The sequence below is a fragment of the Salvelinus fontinalis genome, chromosome 8 (genome assembly GCF_029448725.1).
Source record: "Salvelinus fontinalis isolate EN_2023a chromosome 8, ASM2944872v1, whole genome shotgun sequence".
NCBI lineage: Eukaryota > Metazoa > Chordata > Actinopteri > Salmoniformes > Salmonidae > Salvelinus > Salvelinus fontinalis.
This window is the reverse complement of record NC_074672.1, coordinates 1200257-1216526: the sequence shown is the minus strand read 5'-3', so window position 1 is coordinate 1216526 and position 16270 is coordinate 1200257. Positions and strand designations below refer to the sequence as shown.

General features: G+C 43.5%; 1 protein-coding gene across 1 annotated transcript in view; it reads right to left on the bottom strand.

Annotated features, from left to right (window-relative positions):
• LOC129860342 (rhomboid-related protein 1-like) overlaps positions 1-14685 on the bottom strand; it is an 84811-nt gene extending 70126 nt beyond the window's left edge. Inside the window, exon 1 of the mRNA XM_055930666.1 lies at positions 14191-14685. Coding sequence (XP_055786641.1) covers positions 14191-14229 — 39 coding nt within the window. The 5' untranslated portion in view covers positions 14230-14685. The remainder of the gene's footprint in view (positions 1-14190) is intronic.
• Positions 14686-16270: the final 1585 nt, after the last annotated feature.

Sequence of the window (16270 nt, the reverse complement as noted above, 5' to 3'; positions counted from 1 at the left end):
GCAAAAACACAACAGGGCGGAACAAGGACACAGAGCAGCTAACCTCAAACAAGAATCCGACAAAGACAGAAGCAGAAAACAGAGGGAGAAATAGGGACTCAAATCAGAGGGCAAAATAGGGGACAGGTGTGAAAGAGTAAATAAGGTCGTTAGGAGAATGAGAACCAGCTGGGAGCAAGAACGGAACGATAGAGAGAGAGAGCGGGAGAGGGAAAAAGGGAGGAGGAGAGAGAGGAATAGAAAGAGGGAAAGAACCTAATAAGACCAGCAGAGGGAAGCACAGGGACAAGACATGAAGATCAAAGACAAAACATGACAATTCTGAAATAGTGCCTGGTTAAAAATGGCCCATAAAGTGTAGGATGTGTGTGTGTGGTGTACAGTGTCTGTGAGCCCGCATTCTAGTGTGTTTTTGTGTTTGTACTGTATCTATCCATCGTCGACTGCCTCTTTATTTATTTATATTAGATTTAATTTGTTTCGATGGCGCATTAATATCCTGTTCTAGTTCCTCTTTAGGCTGTCAAGCTGTGTCTGTGTTTCTGTGTCTGTGTTTCAAATAATGATAAAAGAGATTAAACCAACAGCTCCTTGTTGCTCTAGGGCCGAAAAGTGGTTGTTTCAGCTGTTGCATCACTCTGGAGTCACCCACAGTGTGTATCATGTTGGTCTGTGTAAATATAGGAGGAGGAGATCCTCTCATTCTGAATATAGATGGCTCCATGACTCAGTAGGCAGAAGCCATTCCCTGGCTGCCTCAGGAGGGTAGAGTGTTCTATAAAACACTGAGCCTGCTACTGCCAGTCTCTACTGTAGCAGTCTCAAGGTTTACAGTTCGCCAGCTCAACTCAAGAACAAGGAAGATTCAGAAAATCCCTGGGAGTGTCTGAAACAGTGTGTTTGTGTGTGTCGATCCCTCTCTCTCTGTGGAGTTCTTTTCCTTCTCCCCGGGACTGATTTCAGCAACGTTTACGGCTGTTTAATTGAACACAAGAAGCTCTTTAATTCCATTTCTACTGCTCACCTTCCCAAGGTCTCTTGTTACTTATTTATTAGTTAGGGGCGGGGTATTAGCAGTCAAATACTAGTGTGTTAGCTTTGATCATGCTTCGAGTCAGATGGTAGCATTTTTTCAGGGCCGGCTTTAGCCTTTTGGAGGCCCTAAGCGAGATTTGGTTGGGAGGCCCTCCACCTCGCGGCAAAACATTTTAGTGGCCCCCCCTTTTGACGATAGGGAGACATATTTTTGTTTGAAAGTTAATTTTCATGCAAATGTTGCATGAAAATGTTCTGCAATTCTACACATTTTGCTATGGGCGGAGAGAAATGTTGGCAGTTTTAAAAACAATTTTCCTGCAATTCTACACATTTTGTAATAATGCCATGTTAATATGATATCCGAGTGAGAATGACTAACAAAATCAAATGGGGCTCCCTGGAGGTCAGGGACCCTGGGCACGTGCCCTGCGTGCCCAGTCAGTATTCGGCCATGATTACTACAAGTTTAGATAGCTTGCTAGACTAACTACCAATATAAAAATGGTAAGCGGACATGGCTAATTGAGTGACTGTCAGTGACTGACATAAGAGAAAAACTGCCGATGCACAAACAAATTTTGAAATTGCACCTTGTGTATTCTACTATACTTACTCTCAGGACGGGGGCCTCCTAGCGGCCGGGGCCCTAATTGACCGCTTATGTCGCTTATGCCTGGAACCGGCCCTGCATGTTTGCTCTGTTGATGCAAGCAACCAAATGTTATCAGCCTTCTGAAATGGTAGGGAGCTAACAGCAAATACTGTAAATTCTTGTGTTTTCACAATCACAGACGACTTTGTTGTGAAGCCATTTTTCATCCCAACAGGCAGGCACCCATACAAAAGTACAAACACAGACCGACACGAACACAAATACACACATGGACACACACACACACATCAGTAATCTGAGCCATCTCCCTTCTCAGTCATCGCACGAACGTATCACACACTGAGTAATATTGGCTGAATGCCGGGGCCCCTCGCTGGCTGGGCCTGACAGTCTTGAGCTTGGGAAGTGGCTTACTGAAATGCGGCTAAAGCAAATGTATGTATGAGAATGAACCAAGATAGAAAAAATGTCCCAGATCTATTTGGACTTAATCCCCTTACTGTGTGTTTCACAGAGGGTTGTTTAAACACAGCCTATTCTGCCCCTGGGGAGAGAAAGAAGGGTTGCAGATAAGGCCAACATTTTGCATAGGCTGAGTGTAGGGCACTAGGACGATAGGATGGGGAGAGAGGGAGGGAGGGAGGGAGGTGGAGGGAAGGAGGAAGGGAGATGGATACATTTGCAAGAAAAAGTATGTGAACCCTTTGGAAATATGTGCATTTCTGCATAAATTGGTCATAAAATTTGACCCTCATCTAGGTCACAACAATGAACAAACACAGTCTGCTGAAACTAATAACACACGAACAATTAAAACGTTTTCATGTCTTTATTGAACACACCGTGTAAACATTCACACTGCAGGGTGCAAAAAGTATGTGAACCCTCGGATGTAATAACTGGTTGACCCTCCTTTGGCAGCAAAAACCTCAACCAAACATTTTCTGTAGTTGTGGATCAGACCTGCACGGTCAGGAGGAATTTTGGACCATTCCTCTTTACAAAACTTTTTCAGTTCAGCAATATTCTTGGAATGTTTGGTGTGAACTGCTCTCGAGGTCATGTCACAGCATCTCAATCGGGTTGAGGTCAGGACTGACTGGGCCACTCCAAAAGGCGTATTGTTTTTCTGTTGAAGCCATTCTGTTGTTGATTTACTTCTGTGATTTGGGTTGTTGTCCTGTTGTGTCACCCAACTTCTGTTGAGCTTCAATTGGCGGACAGATAGCCTAACACTCTCCTGCCAAATGGCTTGATAAACTTGGGAATTCCTTTTTCCGTCGATGATAGCTGTCCAGGGCCTGAGGAAGCAAAGCAGCCCCAAACCATGATGCTCCCTCCACCATACTTGGTGTGCTTGTTTGTGTGCTGAACCTTTTTTCTCCACACATAGTGTTGTGTGTTCCTTCCAAACAACAACTGTATAGTTTCATCTGTCAACAGAATATTTTGCCAGTAGCGCTGTGGAACATCAAGGTGCACTTTTGCAAACTTCAGACGTGCAGCAATGTTTTTTTTTGGACAGCAGTGGCTTCTTCCGTGGTATCCTTCCATGAACACCATTCTTGTGTAGTGTTTTTACATATCGTAGACTCATCAACGGCGGTGTTAGCATGTTCCAGAGATTTCTGTAAGTCTTTAGCTGACACTCTGATTCTTCTTAACCGCATTGAGCATTCTGCACTGTGCTCTTGCAGTCATCTTTGCAGGACGGCCACTCATAGGGAGAGTAGTTTAACTTTAGACCGTCCCCTCGCCCCTACCCGGGCGCGAACCAGGGACCCTCTGCACACATCAACAACAGTCACCCACGAAGCATCGTTACCCATCGCTCCACAAAAGCCACGGCCCTTGCAGAGCAAGGGGAACCACTACTTCAAGGTCTCAGAGCAAGTGACGTCACAGATTGAAAGGCTATTAGCGCGCACCCCCGCTAACTAGCTAGCCATTTCACATCCATTACACTAGCAACAGTGCTGAACTTTTTCAGTGCTGAACTTTTAGACAATGTCTTACCGTGGACTAATGAACATCAATGCTTTTAGTGATACTTTTGTAACCCTTTCCAGCTTTATGCAAGTCAACAATTCTTAATCTTAGGTCTTCTGAGATCTCTTTGGTTCAAGGCATGGTTCACATCAGGCAATGCTCCTTGTGAATAGCAAACTCAAATTTTGTGAGTGTTTTTTATAGGGCAAGGTAGCTCTAACCAAAATCTACAATCTTGTCTCATTGATTCGACTCCAGGTTAGTTGACTCCTGACTCCAATTAGCTTTTGGAGAAGTCATTAGCCTAGGGGTTCACATACTTTTTCCCAAACTACACTGTGAATATTTAAATGATGTATTCAATATAGACAAGAAAAATACAATAATGTGTGTGTTATTAGTTTAAGCACACTATGTTTGTCTATTGTTGTGAAGATCAGATCAAATTTGATGACCAATTTATGCAGAAATCCAGGTCATTCCAAAGGGTTCACATACTTTTTCTTGCCACTGTATACAGAGAGCAGGAGAGAGAGAAAGAAAATTGAATTGAGAAAAAGATGAGGAGAGAGAGAGAGAAATAGAGGAAAAGAGAGAACGTCAGAGACTGCTCAACCACTGTGTAGCATTCAGTCAGTCAGACGGCTCTAACACACTCCAACAGTCCAAGTCTATCAGAAGGCTGTGACACACTCCGGTGCTCTGCATCCACAGTTCCACACACAAGATTCTAATAGGATCCTCTCCACCATCTCTCACCCGGGCACACAGAGGAGCCACGGAGTCTGATCACTGTCTGGCCCCATATGTCATTGTCACATCGCCACAGTTACCATGTGGGGTTTTACACTGCAAATTAAACTGTAGCCTATACTGTAAATAGAGACAGTATTTGCCTAACCTTCTACTGGAAGGGTGTTACACATGTACCGGGAGCTGAGAATGAAGGTGAAGAGGTGGTGAAAGATTGGTCCTTGTTGGTAATTATGACGATTAACAATCAATACATTCAGTGAGGAAAACAGAGACGAATGAACGTTAGGTTATACGCTTCACCTTTTCTTAGTAAGGGTACTGGGGTCCATGACTGTTTGACAGAGAAAGAGAGAGAGAGGAAGAGCGAGAGAGAGAGAGAGAGGAAGAGCGAGAGAGAGAGAGAGAGGAAGAGCGAAAGAGAGAGAGGAAGAGCGAGATGGAGGAAGAGAGAGAGCTGCGAGAGAGAGAGAGCTGCGAGAGAGAGAGAGCTGCGAGAGAGAGAGCTGAGAGATAGAGAGAGCGAGAGAGCGAGAGAGAGATGAGAGAGAGCTGAGAGAGAGAGCGAGAGAGAGAGAGCTGAGACAGAGAGAGCTGAGAGAGAGAGAGAGCGAGAGCGAGAGCGAGAGAGCTGAGAGAGAGAGCTGAGAGAGAGAGAGAGCTGAGAGAGGAGGAAATCGAGGGGATGGTGCTGAAAGGGAGCTGTTATTGAAGTCATACAACACCGGGAGGATGATGCGTTGACAAGCCACATCGTCGCCATGGTTACGGGTTTCCTGTGTGTCATAGCTTTCGCATTTCCCTTTAACGAGGGGAGATTGAGAGAGGAGGGGGGTAGAGAGCACTGGAGTAGGAAAAGAAGGATATAGATGGATGGAGAGATAATTAGAGGAATGGATAGAAGGATGGGCTGGTGAAAAAGGGATGATGAAAGAGGTGAGGGCTAAGGGGTCAGGGGGGGGGGTGACAGCAGGACCTGCGGATGAAGAGGGTGAAAGGGTTAACAAAAATAGAGAAAAACAAGATAGGGTGAAGAAAATATGGTGGGAGCAAGTAGAAGGGGATGGATGAAGATAAGGGGATGAAATAGTGTGGAGGACGAGGAGGCGGCTGTGCTGACTGCAGGGGAAGATCACGTCGTTAACCCTCAAGACCTCTATTACCGTCAGCAGACAACCAGCCACTGAGGCTAACCCCAGAGCAGGTGTCACTTAACTGAGGCCAGCACTACAGTGGGAGGGGGAGGAAACCCTGACCTGAGAACAGACCTTGGCCCTAAATAAAAAAAAAGGAAGCTTTGTTTGTCCACATTGCAAGATCTACATCCTCACATCCACACTAAAATGGATGGGTCTGTGTGTGCCTACATTACGTCGTACTGTGTAGTAGTAAGAGTGTAGTACTGTAGTAGCATGACTGTAGTAATGTGGCATTGTAGAAGAAGTGTCGTAATATTTTAACCTGTTGGGGATGGGGGCGCTGTTTAGACTATTTATGCTAATTGGGTAATTTTTGAAACGGCTTCCCACAAAATCCTTGATCGTACAATATGCATATTATTATTATTATTGGATAGAAAACAGTCTATAGTTTCTATAGGAGTTGAAATTTTGTCTCTAAGTGGAACAGAGCCCATTCTACAGCAATTTCCCTGACATGGAGTCAGATTTGAGAAATGTTGGCCACTCTTCTGAAGTCATTTAAAAGGGCACTGTCGTTGCTATGACTATACGGACACTTCTTACGTCTTCCCCTGGATGCCTTTACGTGATGACGATTCCAACGGGGTCGATTGCTCGTTCACAGGCCCTACAAATGAAAAAACCCTGAAGCTAGTCATTCTTTGGGAGCTGCGTCATGAGCCTAGAGGACACCGGCGCGCACCTGTTCCAAGCGTTAGTTTAGCCTGTTATATTTCTCCGGTCATCTTTTCACTCGTTTTAGGAGTTAAAAACATCATAAGGTAGTTAATTTAAGGCGTTTTATAGCAATTTATATCCGTTTAGTGCGATTTTGGGACATTTATTTTTGCAACGATGTGAAAAGTTGGGCACGCTTTTCAGTTCATCCCGAACGCAGTTGACATTTCCACATGGCAAGAGGACAGCTTTCCACCAAAAGACGATTTCTCCCAAGAAAGGATCCTTTGCCCAAGATACTGATGGAAGAACAGCTCAAGGTAGGACATTTTTATTATGATAAATCGTGTTTCTGTCGAAACATTTTAGTGGCTTAGGACGCCATGTTTTTTGACGTAGCTTCGCTTGGCGCAAACTGTATTGAAAAGTAAGGATAAATTAAAAAATGTAATAACGCAATTGTATTAAGAATTAAATTGTCTATCAATCCCTGTCCACCCTATATTTTTTAGTCACGTTTATGAGTATTTATGTATAAGAGTAGATCACTGTCTAAGTGGCGCAAGGACATTTTCTGACCAGCTGAGCTACATTTCACATTGTCTAACCATGATTTTGGTGGCTAAATATAAACATTTTCGATCAAACTCTATATGGATTGTGTAATATGATGTTACAGGAGTGTCATCTGAAGAATTCTGAGAAGGTTAGTGAAAAAATTAATATATTTTTGGCGATGTTGACGTTATCGCCCACTTTGGCTAGAATCAATGCTGGGCTGCTATGTGCTATGTGCTATGCTAATATAACGATTTATTGTGTTTTCGCTGTAAGACACTTAGAAAATCTGAAATATTGTCTGTATTCACAGGATCTGTGTCTTTCGATTCGTGTATGCTGTGTATTTTTACGAAATGTTTGATGATTAGTAGTTAGGTAAACACGTTGCTCATTGTAATTATTCTAGTCCATTTGTGATGGTGGGTGCAATTGTAAACTATGCCATCTACCTGAAATATGCACTTTTTTCTAACAAAACCTATCCCATACCATAAATATGTTATCAGACTGTCATCTAATGAGTTTTTTTGTTGGTTAGGGGCTATAAATATCTTAGTTTAGCCGAATTGGTGATGGCTACTGGTGTTGGTGGACAAATAAAAGATGGTGGATTATGCTAATGTGTTTTTAGGTAATAGATGTACATCTTTACATATTGTGTCTTCCCTGTAAAACATTTTAAAAATCGGAAATGTTGACTGGATTCACAAGATCTGTGTCTTTCATTAGCTGTATTGGACTTTAATGTGTGAAAGTTAAATATTTTAAAAAAATATTTTTTTTGAATTTCGCGGCACTGGTTTTTCAGTGGGGGGGGGGGGGGGTGTGCCGCTAGCGCCACGCTGATCCTAGACAGGTTAAGTACTGTAGTAGTATCAGAGTGGTGTAGTAGTGTTGTATTATGAGCAGGGTTGGAAATAAAGATAGCCCAAGGCTAGTACTTTTCAGACTGGGCTAGTAAAAATGGTGGTCTACTAGCCTGCTATGCCAATGCCCAAAACCCTTAATTTCCATACCAGAGTACAAGTACAGCAGGGTAGTAGTATACATGTAGCATCTGAGTATTGCTGTCGTATGACAGTAGTATCAGTGTTCCAGTAATATTTGCGTGGCAGTGTATTAGCATAGCGATAGCGTCTGAGCTAAGCAGTGAATCAGCTCCAGCGCCCCCAGGATCCACTGCTGTTCTTTGACAACTGGGCCCTCTAATTAATATACATCAGCAGCATTCTAGGCTACTATGGCACTGACTGCAAGATGGTGGCAGTCAGGACACGACAACAGCTCTCTCTCGCTCTCTAGTCTCTACTCTCGCTCTACACAGACAGAGCAAAACTCCTTGATTCATGTCGAATCCATGATTCCATTTTCTCCCTTTGACACGCAGTCACACAAACAGCAGCAGGAGACATTCCTCAAATGCTATGCATGAAAAGCACCATGCTGAAGGCATCAGACCTCGATGAAAGAGAAAATAAGAACCTCATCCTTGCTATGGTTGGCATATATACACGTCAAAACTGTATAACACTGTCCTCAGATCATCAGTCTTTATCTAGCAAGTGAAAATAGCTCTGATAAATAGAGGGAATTGCAAAGGAGATATTAATCAACTAATGATTGCATGGCTCAGTGATGGTGGAGCTCGAGCTCTGGCTGCCAATTTCCTTATTAAGGCTATATAAATAACCAGTAGACAGACAGAAGTGTGAGTGTGTCTGTGTTTGTCAAGGCTAAGAGTATGAGTCTGAGTGTGAGTCAGTGGGTGTATGTGCCTGCATGGGACGGAAATAGCCTGAGCTCAGCACTGCTACCTCCTGCAGACAAAGACTAATAAAACTCACTCGTGTAGCTACTCTCTCTCTCGTGCTGCAGTCGGATGTAGCAGCCCAATGTGAGAGGTGCATGCAACTAGCTACATGTAGCACACAACTCCACTCATAGCCCTATACGAGTGAAAGGAGACTAGACCAACATGAAGTCAACCTGCTGATCTGGGCCTACATGAATGTCTACACATCTGAGCCAATGAGAATATAGCCTTCAGAGACATTTTGAGGAGACAAGAACAACAAGTATCTCTTAGGGGAGAAAATATTGGTCTACTCCACTGTCAAGTTGAGGTCTGCCACACATTATGGATAAATAGATGTTGACATGCACACACTCCGTTGCTTTCCTGGGCTAACATAAAGAGAGCTTTTCTCCATTGAAACCAGACACATTAAAGCTATAGAATTCCCTCTGCCTCTGCACCTTCAATGAATTGCTCATAAATGATTCACTATGCATGCTGCTGCTCGAAAACTTTGAAAACCACCACCATGACCACAACACATCCTTTTACCACATTGATATTCACACAATATTCCTTGGTGGCTTTTCACCTTCTTCTCATACATAAACACACACACACAAATATTGAAAAAAGGTAGGGTAAAACATGCACGCACACACACACCACAGTTTGTATTGCTATCCTTGTGGCGACCAAAGAATTGATTCCCATCCAAAATCATATTTTCCCTAAACCTAACCATAACCCCTAACTTTAAAACTATACCTAACCACTAACCCTAACTCCTAACCTTAATTCCGTTCAACTGACGACGGGGTCAGCCTGCAGGCGCCCGGCCCGCCACAAGGAGTCGCAAGAGGGCGAGGAGCCAAGTAAAACCCCCAAACCCTCCCCTAACCCGGACAACGCTGGGCCAATTGTACACTGTCCTATGGGACTCTCGGCCACGGGAGGTACCCACAAACGCACACACCTCTAAGTCTGTTGATCAATGTGTTACTGATGGGCCACTCGTGACCCTTAGACCCTGCAGCAGATAATCGATGCCTCCCTCTCGGTGCCCAATCTGTCAATCAGTCAAATCCCCAGCTGGTGCCACAGAACAGAACTCATTCATGTTATTGGCTGGCTGGATTGGTCCAACACCTGACACGATACACATTAGACATTGATAAAAAAAGAACCATTAAAGTAGTCTTTGATTTAGCTAGCAACATGCTTTAAATACTAAAACTGAAAAAATTGAAAAATGTTCAAAGTTGAATAAATGCTTCCTGAGAGAGCTGAAAAGAGTGCTTGAGGCTGTAGCTGTCTCAGTGCTGGACAATGGTGGAAAAAAAGTACCCACTTGTCATACTTGAGTAAAAGTAAAGATACCTTAATAGAAAATGACTCAAGTAAAAGAGAAAGTCAAATACTACTCGAGTAAGGTCAAAAGGTATTTGGTTTTAAATATACTTAAGTATCAAAACTAAATGTAATTGCTGAAATATACTTAACGCTACAATATATACATTTTTCAGTGACCTGACCAAATTCATATAGAAATTTGAGTTATAGATCTTTAATTCCCGTAGAAGGCAAGAAGGCAAGAAACGATAGATCTGTTTTATGTGTCCTATTTCTAACGCTTTCCGTTCTGAAATCTTGTTTTTGAGTCATCAACACCAGCTTCTAACAGCTGAATATACAATATTTTTGGTTATGGAAAATATACTTCACAGCGGTTTAGATGGTACAATGATTTTCTACATAAACTGAAATTAGGCGAACTGTTAGAATTTTAGTAACCAGGAAATGGCAGAGCGATTTCTGCATCTTTAAGTATCAAATGTAAAAAAATATATAAAATTCAATTCCTTATATAAAGCAAACCAGACAGCACCATTTTCTTCTTCTTTTAATTTTTTACATTGACGGATAGCCAGCAGCACACTCCAACAGTCAGACATAATTTACAAATGAAACATGCTTGTTTATTGAGTCCGCCAGATCAGAGGCAGTAGGGATGACCAAGGATGTTCTTTTGATAAGTAGGAATTGGACCATTTTCTTGTCCTGCTAAGCATTCAAAATGTAACTTTTGGGTGTACTTTTGGGTGTCAGGGAAAATGTATGGAGTAAAAAGTACATTCTTTTCTTTAGGACTGTAGTTAAGTAAAAGTAGTCACAAATATAAATAGTAAAATAAATTACAGATTACCTAAAAACTACTTAAGAAGTACTTTACACCACTGGTGCTGGACCTTGATACTGCAAAGCACAGCATTGCCCCTGGGTTGTTATGTAAAGTGGAAAATCTGTCAATATTTCTGAGATACTCAAGGAATAGGAAAAAGACCAGACACCTAGACAGACCTATGGCACACAGCAACACAGGTACAAGCTAGTGCCCAGATGATTACCCTACTGACTACAGTAAAATCATCAGGTCAGGACCAACTATCTCCAGATAAATGACCCCGTGACCACTGCTTCCTACAATCCATTCATTCACACTAAATCTATTTCATCCAGAGTTTAACCATTCATTCCTATCACTGCTGCACAGGTAAACCAGGAAAACATGTCACTTCCACCTCTACAAACTGTGACACATGATCTGACCTTTTTTAAATTTTGTACATAATGTTGATACTACCGTCTCTTACCAAAAAGAGATTCTGGATATCAGAACAGCGATTACTCACCTCGAACTAGACAAAGATTTTTTATATAATGAGTGACAAGAAGGATATAATGTTGCTCCAATACAAGGTCCAAATCCCTGTGACTGGCATGAAGAAAAGAAGGAAATACAGGGGGCAGAGATCAGGGTGTCTTGTGAGAATTCGTTGGCGAGTGGGTAACCCGCCTCTACCATCTGATCTTTTGGCCAACGTGCAATCACTGGAGAATAAACTGGATTAGCTCCGTTCGAGACTATCCTGACAACGAGATATTAAAAACTGTAATAGTTTATGTTTCACCAAGTCGTGGCTGAACAACGACACAGATAATATACATTTGGTTGGGTTTTCCGTGTATCGGCAGGACAGAACAGCTACGTCCGGTAAGACGAGAGGTGAGGGTGTGAGTCTATTTGTCAATAACAGCTGATGCGCGATGTCTAATATTAAGGTAGTCTAGAGGTACTGCTCACCAGAGGCAGAGTACTCTAGACCACCTTTACTCCATACACATAGACGCGTACAAGGCTCTCCCTCGCCCTCCATTTGGAAAATCTAACCATAATACTATCCTCCTGATTCTGGCGTACAAGAAAAAACTTAAGCAGGAAGTACCAGTGACTAGCTCAATACGGAAGTGGTCAGATGACGCGGATGCTACGCTACAGAATTGTTTTGCTAAAACAGACTGGAATATGTTCCAGGATTCGTCCAATGTCATTGAGGAGTATACCACCTCAGTCACTGGCTTCATCAATAAGTGAATTGACCACGTCACCCCCACAGTGATTGTACATACATATCCAAACCAGAAGCCATGGATTACAGGCAACATCCGCACCGAGCTAAAGGCTAGAGCTGCCGCTTTCAAAGAGCAGGACACTAATCCGGAGGCTTATAAGAAATCCCACTATGCCCTCAGACGAACATTCAAACAGGCAAAGCATCAATACAGGACTATGATTGAATCCTACTACAGCGGCTCTGACGGTCGTCGGATGTGGCAAGGCTTGCAAACTATTACACCCTACAAAGGGAAACCCAGCTGCGAGCTGCCCAGTGCCTAGCGCCTACCAGATGGGCTAAATGCCTCATATGATCGCTTCAAGGCCAGCAACACTGAAGCATGCATGAGAGAACCAGCTGTTCCGGATGACTGTGTCATCACGCTCTCCGTAGCCGATGTGAGCAAGACCTTTAAACAAGTCAACATTCACAAGGCTGCGGAGTCAGACGGATTACCAGGACATGTACTAAGAGCATGCGTGGACCAACTATCTTCACTGACATTTTCAACCTCTCCCTGACCGAGTCTGTAATACCTACATGTTTCAAGCAGACCACAATAGTTCCTGTGCCCAAGAAAGAGAAGGTAACCTGCCTAAATGACTTCCGCCCTGTAGCACTTACGTCAGTGGCCATAAAGTGCTTTGAAAGGCTAGTCATGGCTCACATCAACACCATCATCCCGGAAACCCTAGACGCACTCCAATTCGCATACCACCCCAACAGATCCACAGATGACACAACCTCAAATCGCACTCCACGCAGCCCTTTCCCACCTGGAAAAAAGGAACACTTACAGTACCAGTCAAAGGTTTGGACACACCTATTCATTCAAGGCTTTTCGTTATTTTTTATATTTTCTACACTGTAGAATAAAATTGAAAAGATCAAAACTATGAAATAACATATATGGAATCGCGTAGTAACCAAAAAAGTGTAAAACAAATCAAAATATATTTTAGATTTTAGATTCTTCAAAGTAGCCACCATTTGTCTTGATGACAAATGGGTCTGGCCGGCAGGGATGTCCTTGTCCCATTGCACTCTAGCGACTCCTGTGGCAGGCTGGGCCAATGCACGCTGGCACAGTCGCCAGGTGTACAGTGTTTTCTCTGACACATTGGTGTGGATGGCTTCCGGGTTAAATGGGCATTGTGTCAAGAAGCAGTGCGGCGTGGTTGGTCGTGCTTCGGAGGTTGCAAGGCTCTCGACCTTCGCCTCTCTCAAGTCCGTACGGGAGTTGCAGCGATGAGACAAGCCTGTAACTACCAATTGGATACTACGAAATTGGGGAGAAAAATGGGTAAAAGTATTTTAAAAAGCTTCCTGACATCCAGGACCTATATACTAGGTCGGTCAGAGGAAGGGCCCAAAAAATGGTCAATACTTCAGTCACCCAAGTCATAAACTGTTCTCTCTGCTACCGCACAGCAAGCGGTACCGGAGTGCCAAGTCCAGGTCCAAAAGGCTCCTTAACAGCTTCTACCCCCAAGCCATAAGACTGCTGTACAATTAATCAAATGGCCACAGGAACTACTTGCATTGACACCCCCCCCCCCCCATTTGTTTTTGCACTGCTGCTACTTGCTGTTTATTATCACTTTACCCCTACCTACATGTACAAATGACCTCGACTAACCTGTACCGATGCCATATTATTGCTATTTTGTGTTACTTACTTAAATAAATAAAAATATTTAGTAAATATTTTATTAAGACCATTTTATTAAAACTGCATTGTTGGTTAATTAAGGGCTTGTAAGTAAGCATTTCACGGTAAGGTTTGTATTCGGCGCATGTGACAATTTTATTTGATGCCGACATCAAATTTTATTTGTCACATGCGCCGAATACAACAGGTGTAGACCTTACCGTGAAATGCTTACAAGCCCTTAACCAACAACGCAGTTCAATAAATAAAGTTAATAATTACTAAATAAAATAAAGTTTTTTTTTTTTTTTAAGTAACACAATACCACATGCCCTTTCCCACTTCCCCTATAGCAGCAGTTCTAACACCTGCCTTTCATCCCTGTCTTTCATCCCTAGATAGAAAGAGTGCGGCTGGTTGCTGGCAGGAGACGGTAACCATAGAAACCTCCCGCCGCTGCTTTGCTCGCTTACCTGCTCTTGTATGAGCTGAAACAGGGAGCTTCTATCCATATACTGGCCAGGGAGTTGAGAGGAGCCGCCGAGGACAAGGGCATAGATAGGGAGGAGCAAGCGGGCTGCTGGTGGTGGTTGGGGAGAAGGGGACGGGGAGTGGGGTTTGGGGAGGTAGGAGCGGGTGACTAAATCGTAGCGTCAGCCCCCTCCACTACACGACACGGCTATGTCCCCTGCTCAAAGGATGGCGAAACCCGGATAGCTTGATTCCTGGTGGCCCCTTGGTCTCCTGTTAGCGCCGTGGCTAACTAGCGTGGTAATCAGCAGCGTCTGTAGTGGTGGCAGGGTATTCTGTGGTGCCAGTGCTGTGTGGAAAGGAGGCAGCCCAGCAAAACAAGCAAACAGCAGATTCAGCAGCTCTCATTCACTCACTCTCCTCCTCGCTAACCTCTGCCCTGCAGCACTGACTGCTCCCTCTCTCCTCACTGACACTGCACTGCCTGCATACCAATGAGGCAGGGGAGGGAGGTGGCTCCTCTCGGCCAATGGGAACCGGAACAGGAGGGGCCACTGGCTGCAGCTCCTTTCCACATTGCAAGGAGGGCGTCTTGACGAGGAAGAGAGGATGAGCTCCACTGCGGCTGTGTGCCTACTACAGGCTCAGATAGGGACGCACGTAGGCACATCTAAAACACATACACACGGACAGAGAGAGAGAGAGAGAGAAAACACCTAAGCTACTTGTGAACAGACTGAATATATGCATACATGTACAGTACATGCAGGCCTATCACATATTGTAACAGAAACGTGAATATACATCACACTCAGATGCACACAGGAACCACACAAATATTACACTAAAGCACACTTACAGAACCATGACGAAATACCCTTCCTGTGTACCCCTTTACGCTAATCATACACACAAAGACATATTATAGCACATAGAATCATACACACACAAACATGCATGTATTAATGACAGAGACAGTTTGGATGGCGTACCAATTCCACCTCCATGGTATCGCATACATGAATACAACTGCAATAACATTTGGGCAAAAATCCCTGGTGTACAATTGATCATTATAAGTAAAACCAGTATAAAGCCTTTATGTTAATCCCATGCATAATTCATGTAAATTACGAAGAGACTGGTGTATGGGGACCTGAACATAAAGGTCGAAACATCAGATTGATGAATGGCGACTCATAACCCCTTGTGTGGGCAGCCTTGGTAGGAGCAGTGCCATTACCAGACCTATTTCCTTAGAAGAGAACACATTATTATTCCATATGCATGTATACATCATAACCACTTTTCTTAAGGACAATGAGGATGGCTGGGAATACAGTAAATCCTGCTTCGTAAAGTGAGCTGGTGTATTCGCTCCAATTGAAAGCTCTAGTAAGGTTGCTGTGGCTCAGCTATGACCTGACAGTGTATGAGGCCATCAGAGTGTGACAACAGGTCAGGATCCCCTCTCCGTCTACAGTCCACTGTCCCCTCTCAGATCCAGTGCCAACTCCCAGGTCCTATGATTTTCTGCCTCTGGCCCAGTGACAAGACAGAGGCTCTCTGTCTGTCTATCTCATAATTGCACCACACACTGTGACTCTCTAGGTCTTGGTGAATACAGTACCAGTCAAAAGTTTGGACACACTTACTCATTCAAGGTCTTCTTTATTTTTACTATTTTCTATATTATAGAATAATAGTGAATACATCAAACCTATGAAATAACACATATGGAATCATGTAGTAAGCAAAAAAGTGTTAAACAAATATATTTTATATTATTCAAAGTAGCCACCCTTTGCCTTGATGACAGCTTTGCACACTCTTGGTATTTCCTCAACTAGCTTCATGAGGTAGTCACCTGGAATGCATTTCAATTAACAGGTGTGCCCTCAAGTGCAGTCGCAAAAACCATTAAGCGACATGATGAATTTGGCTCTCATGAGGACCGCCACAGGAAAGGAAGACCCAGAGTTACCTCTGCCGCATGAGGATAAGTTCATTAGTGTTAACTGCACCTCAGATTGCAGCCCAAATAAATGCTTCTCAAAGTTCAAGTAACAGACACATCTCAAC